Source organism: Bombina bombina, chromosome 7 (assembly GCF_027579735.1).
Source record: "Bombina bombina isolate aBomBom1 chromosome 7, aBomBom1.pri, whole genome shotgun sequence".
NCBI lineage: Eukaryota > Metazoa > Chordata > Amphibia > Anura > Bombinatoridae > Bombina > Bombina bombina.
In genome coordinates, this window is record NC_069505.1 from 229,078,987 (window position 1) to 229,088,858 (window position 9,872).

The 9,872-nt window shown below is 36.2% G+C and overlaps 1 protein-coding gene across 1 annotated transcript in view; it reads left to right on the forward strand.

Annotated features, from left to right (window-relative positions):
* The window catches only part of NUCB2 (nucleobindin 2), a 250,840-nt gene extending 249,749 nt beyond the window's left edge, over positions 1 to 1,091 (forward strand). The window contains exon 13 of the mRNA XM_053720637.1: positions 491 to 1,091. Within this exon, the coding sequence (XP_053576612.1) occupies positions 491 to 585 (95 nt within the window). The 3' untranslated portion in view covers positions 586 to 1,091. The remainder of the gene's footprint in view (positions 1 to 490) is intronic.
* The last annotated feature ends 8,781 nt before the right edge of the window (positions 1,092 to 9,872 follow it).

The following is a 9,872-nucleotide window of genomic DNA, read 5'->3' on the forward strand; positions in this document are numbered from 1 at the left end:
GTTAATATGAGTGCAACTGTACTTTGTAGTGTATATTTATTAGACAGTGTTATTATGTGTGTAACTGTACTGTGTAATGTATATTTATTAGACAGTGTTATTATGTGTGTAACTGTACTGTGTAATGTATATTTATTAGACAGTGTTATTATGTGTGTAACTGTACTGTGTAATGTATATTTATTAGACTGTTATTATGAGTGCAACTGTACTTTGTAGTGTATTTTGTTAAGTGTTTTCTGGAATACAGTTAACCACAGCTCTGAGATCGCAGTAAGCATTGAAGCTAAATAGCGATTTCACTCAACTTGTAATATCAGCGCAAAAAAAATGCTCGCAAAAAGACATCACTTGTGCAAAACCGTTTGCGCCTCACTTGTAATCTAGCTCTAAATGTTGATGTTTACATGCTTTTAATTTATAAAAGAGCAAAATTAACCAAAATGTTCATTTCAATACAAAATTAACTTTTTTTTTCATTTTTCTTAAGCTGGAGACCAGGCAGCTCATGTAGGAAATACCCAGCCTTTACCCCCTGGACATTTGCCAGACTCAGCAGTGCAACAGAGTCATCAAGGTTCATAACCGTTGTGTCCTGTAGTGTTTTGTTTTGCTTGTTTTTGTTTTTTTTAACTCCTCAAAACCCGAAGTTATTGAAAGGGAAGAAGAAAAATCCTTAGTACACATTCTGGTTACTAGTCAAGGACTTTATTTTTATTTGAACTTGAATATCAACCCATTAAAAACCCATTTTGAAAACAAACAAAAAATTAAAAGACTTAGAAATCAAACAGGCTGCTGAAAACCCCCTGATCTCTTCCTGCATTACTGAAATTCCCCATAGACCTGAGACTTGTCTGCTGTAATTTATATACGGTAATTTAGTTCAAAAGATGATGTTTTTGGATTTTACGTACTTTTCTGGGGCCAAATAAACAGTGAATTTATTTTCAAAAAGGAAATTCTGAAAAAGTATCAGACTCTTGTTATTTTTGCACTGTAGAAGTTAATGGGATTTATTGTTTTGTTTTTATCTGCAGTAAATGATCATGTTTTATGTAAATAAATATTAAAATGTGTTACTTCCTTTACTAGTTGTCAAATTACTTTGTTTGGTTCAATTATAGCATTATATGTTGTGAGTTTCCGTTTTCAATTTAGTTTCTGCCAATTATAAATATGGCCAAAAAGGAATCAACTTAAAAAAAAAGTTTAACACTTAACATAGGCATCGATTTTGGGACATGAACCCCAATTTTTTCTTTCATAATTTAACGAGCAAACAATGTTATGAACGTTTCCAATTAACTTATGTGACCAAATTTATTTAATTCTCATGGTATCTTTTGTCAAAGACAATACCAAGGTAGGTAGTGTACACATGACCGTCATGTAACTCTGGGGTTAATCGCAGTCTTGAACTTGTTGTTAGGTATATAATGATTTCTGAACATCCGTAATGAGCAACGGCCGAGGTAATATTATCAGTGTGTTTTGCACATTTATAAAACCAATGTAACAAGTGAAAACATTTAGAGTGTTTGGTAGAAAGTGTTAAGCAAGCAAATGAAGTAAAAAAAAAATGATGACCAACCGATATTACAATGATTTCTATTAAGTATAACCCACTGCTTAGTGCTTTTTATTACCACAATGAAATAGACTGTTTTATATCCCTTTAAACTATAACTACAAAAAAGGTTTAGCTCAGTCATAAATGTGCAGGGCTTTGCTATGCTGCAATATTACAGGATGTGTTTGGTAACTGTGTGCTAATTCTTTAGTATTACTTATTACTCATACAATTATTTGTCAACTATTAATATGAAAAAAATTCTGTTAAAAATATTGCCTATTTTTAAAAAAATATTTTATAGATTTGTTTTGGTTTCTCACATTTATTGCACCATATAAACAAAGCAAAAAAAACCCACAGATACAAGTTTAAATTTACAAAAAAGGCCATTATACTAAAGATGCACTACTGCTGAAAAGACTATAAATTAAAAATGAAACTGTATTGTGAGAGAAAAAAAAATTATCCTAAAACTTGAAGACCGATATCTATGGTTAAACATAATAGTAAAATGCAACTGTATCTCAGGATTGGGGAAACAAACCTAAATGCGATAGCGTGTTACTACAATACAAATGTATAAAGCGTGGATTTGTCTCGCTCAACCAGGAAACTAATGCAAATACTATAAGTTACTTTTATCATTTAAATATGAATAATAATAATAAAATAATAAAAAAGAGTATGTGAAAATATTTTGCAGAATCTGGAAACAAAACCATAATGTGATAACGTTACTAAACTAAAAATATATGTAAAAGTGTGATTTAATAATAATAACAAACTTTAATATAAAATAAAAACATATATATATATATATATATATATATATATATATATATATATATATATATATATATAACAATTAGTGTATACTGTATTTATATCAGTATCTGTGCATATTCTTCTTTATAGTAGTGTCTGTTACATGCAGTTATATGGAAATTGGTGTATACTGTATATTTATATCAGTATCTGTACATTTTCTGTATAGTAGTGTCTATTACATGCAGTTATATGACAATTAGTGTATACTGTATATTTATATCAGTATCTGTTCATATTCTGTATAGTAGTGTCTATTCTGTACATATTCTGTATAGTAGTGTCTATTACATGCGGTTATATGACAATTAGTGTATACTGTATATTTATATCAGTATCTGTACATAGTCTGTATAGTAGTGTCTATTACATGCAGTTATATGACAATTAGTATATACTGTATATTTATATCAGTATCTGTACATATTCTGTATAGTAGTGTCTATTACATGCAGTTATATGACAATTAGTGTATACTGTATATTTATATCAGTATCTGTACATATTCTGTATAGTAGTGTCTATTACATGCAGTTATATGACAATTAGTGTATACTGTATATTTATATCAGTATCTGTACATATTCTGTATAGTAGTGTCTATTACATGCAGTTATATGACAATTAGTTTATACTGTATATTTATATCAGTATCTGTACATATTCTGTATAGTAGTGTCTATTACATGCAGTTATATGACAATTAGTGTATACAATATATTTATATCAGTATTTGTACATATTCTTTATAGTACTGTCTATTACATGCAGTTATATGACAATTAGTGTATACTGTATATTTATATCAGTATCTGTTCATTCTACAGTATCTGTTCACTACTGCACAGGGGGTGCACTGCTTACAGGGCTGTGTACTTTTTAACAATAGCATATGTTCACATTTTCAAAGTGAGGCAATAATTTTTAAGAATTATACAAGAATTGAACAAGGATTGGGCAAGGGGCAAGACACAAGGCAAGTACTCTTGTAAAACTGTGTTTTATGTATCTCATTGTATCCTTTTGCAAGTGCTGCTGTAACACTGTGTCTTATGTGTTTACTTGGTTCCCACTTTCAGAATAATGCTCAATATCTTTATATTCCTTTTTGCTACCTCTTGTCTCTATAACAAACTACATTACTCAATTACTCCTTCTCCCTCTCCACCTGCACTGTTCATTAGCCCATCTCTCTTATACTCACCTTACTTTTGTACTCATGAACTCTACCTATTCCTAAATACTCTCTCTCCCCCCTGCACTTCAGCCAAACAGTCTCATTACTGCAAATCTGCTTCTCATCTCATGTCACTCTCCCTCTTGCTCATACTAGCTGCTGGCGACATCTCCCCTAATCCTGGTCCCTCACAACCTCCTAACCTTTCACATCCTTGTGTGCCTTTCAATAGACTTCATAAACTAAACTCTGGTAACCTTAATCACATTCCTCTTACATCAAAAACCCCCTCCCCCTTCACTTGTGCACTCTGTAACTCTCGCTCTGTTTGCAACAAGCTCACTTCTATCCATGATCTCTTTATCTCCCACTCTCTTAACCTTCTGGCTCTCACAGAAACCTGGCTCTCTGCTTCAGACACAGCATCCACTGCTGCACTGTCACATGGGGGTCTCCATTTCAGCCACACTCCTAGGTCTGGCAATAGACAAGGAGGTGGTGTCGGTATTTTACTTTCCTCTCCTTGCACCTTCCAACATATACAGCCCTTCTCTTCACTCACATTTTCTTCATTTGAAGCACACATGATTCGGTTATCCTCTCCCCTCTCTATACGTGTTGCAGTCATATACCGCCCCCCTGGCTCCCCAACTCAATTTTTAGATCACTTTGCTGCCTGGCTTCCTTATTTTCTTTCCTCAGACACCCCTGCCCTCATTCTTGGCGACTTTAACATCCCTCTTGACAATCTCAATGCCTCCTCTGCAATACAACTTCTTCAACTGACTTCCTCTTTCGGCCTGTCACAATGGTCTGACTCTCCCACTCACAAAGATGGTCATTCCCTTGATCTGATTTTCACCTATCGATGCACTCTTTCAAATTTAACAAACTCCCCTTTTCCTCTCACTGACCATCATCTCCTAACTTGCAACATCACTTCCCTACCTACAACTCCCCCTCCCTCTACCCCTCACAAGAAACTTCACAGAAGCACTAAGTCACTAGAGCTGCATCAGCTCGCTAGCTCTCTCAAACCTCTCCTCTCATCCATCACCTCCTTTTCCTGCCCTGACCAATCTATCTGCCAGTATAATTCCACCCTTACATCGGTCATTGACACTCTGGCCCCTCAAACCTTAGCTCAGAAAACACACTCTCATCCTCAGCCCTGGCATACTCCTCTGACACGATACCTACGCAGATGCTCCCGTACTGCTGAGCGACATTGGAGGAAATCTCGGAGTTCAGCTGACTTTCTTCACTACAAGTTCATCCTGAACTCCTACTATTCTGCCCTTAATCTTTATAAGCAACAATATTTTTCTAATCTCATCTCTACTCTTTCCTCTAACCCTAAACGTCTGTTCAACACGTTCAACACTCTTCTCCGCCCACCCCCACCTCCTAACACAACCTCTCTCTCAGCTCAAGATTTTGCAAGCCACTTCAACAACAAAATTGACTCCATCAGAAGTGAAATCAGCTCTCAACATACTTCTCTTCTACCCTCACCCCCATACTCACACACATTTCCAACCTCTCCCTCAGCACTGGTATATTTCCCTCATCTCTAAAACATGCACTGGTTACACCTATCCTCAAAAAACCTTCCCTTGATCCAACCTCCCCTTCCAATTACCGCCCTATTTCCCTACTCCCTCTTGCCTCAAAGCTCCTTGAAAAGCTAGTTTACGCACGTCTATCCCATTTCCTTACACTAAACTCTCTCCTTGACCCACTGCAATCTGGATTTCGTTCCCATCACTCTACAGAGACAGCAATTGTCAAGGTTACCAATGACATACTTACAGCAAAATCCAAAGGCCACTTCTCTCTGCTTATCCTCCTTGACCTGTCTGCAGCCTTTGACACTGTTGACCACCCTCTTCTGCTCCAAACCCTCCAATCCTTCGACATCTGTGACACAGCTCTCTCGTGGTTCTCTTCCTATCTGACTAACCGTACATTTAGTGTAGCCTTCTCCGGAGCATCCTCTGCCCCGTTACCACTTTCTGTTGGGGTACCTCAAGGCTCTGTCCTTGGTCCCCTTCTCTTCTCAATCTACACGTCGTCACTAGGTTCCTTAATAAAGTCCCATGGGTTTCAATACCATTTGTATGCCGATGACACCCAAATCTACCTCTCTGCACCAGACCTACCTCCTTCCTTACTAACCTGTGTCACTAACTGTCTTTCTCACATCTCATCTTGGATGTCCTCTCATTACCTTAAGCTAAATCTCTCCAAAACTGAACTCCTTATTTTTCCCCCTTCTTCCAATATCTCCACCCCCAAAATTTCTATAACTGTTGATAATTCCATCATTACCCCTACCCCGCTCGCCCGATGTCTTGGGGTCACACTTGACTCAGATCTTTCCTTCACTCCTCACATCCAGTCCATGGCTAAAGCCTGCCGCTTCCACCTTAAAAACATTGCTAAAATTAGACATTTCCTTACACAAGATACAACTAAGATTTTAATCCACTCTCTCATCCTTTCCCGCCTCGACTACTGCAATTCCATCCTCTCTGGTCTACCTAGCTGCCGCATAGCTCCTTTACAATCCATTATTAATGCCAGGCTCATCTTCCTTACTCGTCGCTCTTCATCTGCTGCACCTCTCTGCCAATCCCTGCACTGGCTTCCTCTTGCCTCTAGGATTAAACATAAAATCCTCACCCTGACATATAAAGCTCTCAACTGCACTGCTCCCCCCTACATCTCAGAACTTGTCTCTAGATACTCTCCCTCCCGTCCCCTTCGATCAGCTCAGGATCTCCTCCTCTCTTGTTACTTCCTCACATTCACGTTTACAGGACTTCTCCAGACTGGCCCCCATCTTGTGGAATTCCCTGCCTCGCTCCATAAGACTCTCCCCTAGTTTTAACAGCTTCAAGCACTCCCTAAAAACTCTACTATTCAGGGATGCATACAACCAACACTAATCATTCCTAACGCCATTGCTTTCCCCTTGAGCCCCTTAGAATGTAAGCCTATGGGCCCAGCTGTTTACAGATCGCTTCATAAGAGCCGACTACAACAGTGAAACTCTCGGCAGGGCCCTCTACCCACTTGACCCCTACAAAAGCTATCCTGTACACCGACTATGTTTACAGCGCTGCGGAATCTGTTGGCGCTCTACAAATACCTGGATAATAATAATTTCATGCAGTTATATGACAATTAGTGTATACTGTATATTTATATCAGTATCTGTACATATTCTGTATAGGAGTGTCTATTACATGCAGTTATATGACAATTAGTGTATACTGTATATTTATATCAGTATCTGTACATATTCTGTATAGTAGTGTCTATTACATGCAGTTATATGACAATTACTGTATAATGTATATTTATATCAGTATCTGTACATATTCTGTATAGTAGTGTCTATTACATGCAGTTATATGACAATTAGTGTATACAGTATATGTACATATTCTGTATAGGAGTGTCTATTACATGCAGTTATACGACAATTAGTGTATACTGTATATTTATATCAGTATCTGTACATATTCTGTATAGTAGTGTCTATTACATGCAGTTATATGACAATTAGTGTATACTGTATATTTATGAGTATCTGTACATATTCTGTATAGTAGTGTCTATTACATGCAGTTATATGACAATTAGTATATACTGTATATTTATATCAATATCTGTACATATTCTGTATAGTAGTGTCTATTACATGCAGTTATATGACAATTAGTGTATACTGTATATTTATATCAGTATCTGTACATATTCTGTATAGTAGTGTCTATTACATGCAGTTATATGACAATTAGTGTATACTGTATATTTATATCAGTATCTGTACATATTCTGTATAGTAGTGTCTGTTACATGCAGTTATATGACAATTACTGTATAATGTATATTTATATCAGTATCTGTACATATTCTGTATGGTAATGTCTGTTACATGCAGTTATATGACAATTAGTGTATACTGTATATTTATATCAGTATCTGTACATATTCTGTATAGTAGTGTATATTACATGCAGTTATATGACAATTAGTTTATACTGTATATTTATATCAGTATCTGTACATATTCTTCTTTATAGTAGTGTCTGTTACATGCAGTTATATGGAAATTGGTGTATACTGTCCCTTTAACCCAGAGGAAACGTTCTGGACCAACCTTCAGAAGAGTGCAAAATCACTGTCTGAACTTGGTATGTCTATTACATCCTGTGTCAGTGGTTATTTGTTCAATAGGCAAAACTCCTAAATGTATTTGTTTTCCCTTGTAGTGGATCATTACGTGACGTGACTCACAATGAGCTAAACTACCTTTAGAATGTTTTTAAATTTTTACTTCCTGTAGACATCTAATCTATCCACTGGTAGACTCCTACATTTAAAACCCCCTTTAATAGATATTTTAGAACTCCAATTTTCTAATAAAACGTTCTTTTTATATTCTTTTTTACGTGTTTTTTTTTTTATTAACCCACAATAGTTTACACACCTGCACCACAGATTTGTACTCACTTGTGTTTAATAGAGTACATTACTCACAATTAAACATATCCCAATCTCAACACATTTCATGTCCCTTTAAGAAACTATTGGTTTAAATTAGTCATGGACATTTGGATAATTCTTTGGTATTTAAATGCGGAAGAAGGCGACCACTCGTGGCATTTGGCTCTTTTCAGAACCGGATTTCTTCTTGTGAAAGTGCAACACACCAAGGTCTGGATTTGAGCTTTCACAAGGAGAAATCTGGCTCTGAAAAGCAACCTCCTTCTGCATTCGGATACTAACGAAATCTAACAATGCCTAGTTCAATTCTTGTTCTCATTAGCAGATTGCAGATGCACTCTCCTCTAGGCTTCAGACTCTGTTATATAAAGTGCTGGAATACTCTAATCACCTGGGCAGGTTGCGCTGAATACCCCTCAGAGAGACATCATCCCAAGACAAACGGTTGTGAATATTGAGCGGTGCTTTAATAGAACGACCTATCAGGGAGTGTGGCGTTTCTTTAGCATAAGTCAATATTGCATATTATTTAGGAGCAGAATATAATGTTTCAAAGGTGTCAATGTTCTATTTCTATATATAATACCTTGAATATTACTGCTATCCGTGACCCATACATTTATCTACCTGAAATGGGAATTTATTGACACTGATCTCTACATGTCCTTTGGATCTGCCTCATATTTACAATGTATTTTACAGGGAAAAAAACAACCAAAATAAATAATGTATATTACCATGTTGTTTATTTTTAATTAATTAATTTATGTGGAATTGCATTTTGAGTTTAATTTGTATTTAGGACCTTACCTTGGAGGATTATGTCAATGTATTTTTCAATAGTCAGGATAGCTTTACATAAAACACACGTTTCATTCCATTTCTGTGCAAATACATCTTCTGGGAAGCTACACTCTATATTTATTCTTTCCTTTCCAGAAAGAGAAATTTCATCATCTTCCCAATCTGAACTTGTACACAGCAAACTGCTGTTTCCCTGAAATAAGCAAATGTGTTATCTTCCTGCTCAGAGATAAGTGGGACACATATACAGCTTGTTACCTAACAAGAGAAAAGTGATCAAAGAATAATCTAGTACATTAAATGTATTGCAAAAAAAATTCTCATCAAATTTTGCGTTTTAAATTTGATGTTTATGTTCTAGGGAGTGTGGGACAAAAGCACAGAGGCAGCAGCCATAAGTACTTGCCAGTGATTGGTCATTTCCTAGTTAAGAGCTGCACTGTTTGTGGTTTCCGAACAGGACTCTACCTATGTTTTTAACCCATTTGCAGGGTTAACTCACATAGAGCTCGTTTCCATTGAGTCAGTAAAAATTTAATTGTTAGCTACCGAAGTTGCCAACTTAGTACCAGGTTTCCCATTTAAATATTTTGCGCAGTGCTTGCAGAAATATAATCAAGCACATAACTCCAGCTAGGCCTATGCCTGGGGCAGCACTAAATATTACATATAAAAATAACTTGAAAAAGAGAAAAGCTTACATTGTTTGTCACGTTTTTACACCTAGTTTAGCATGCCGTAACCTTCAGACTGTTACAACAGTGTTTAATCTGTTTGCGCCTTGAATAGAAACCGGGTGTAAAATTTCGATTTTCGGCTTCTATTAGTTCTTATGGGACATTGTATTTGGCGCCAGACCCCCCGCTGCCGATAATGATGGAAAACTGGAAACTAAGCATAATGATTTCCAACAGCGTTTTTTTTGCTTTGCAACCTTGTGCAAACTAAGTTACATGCAGTTAAATGACATGC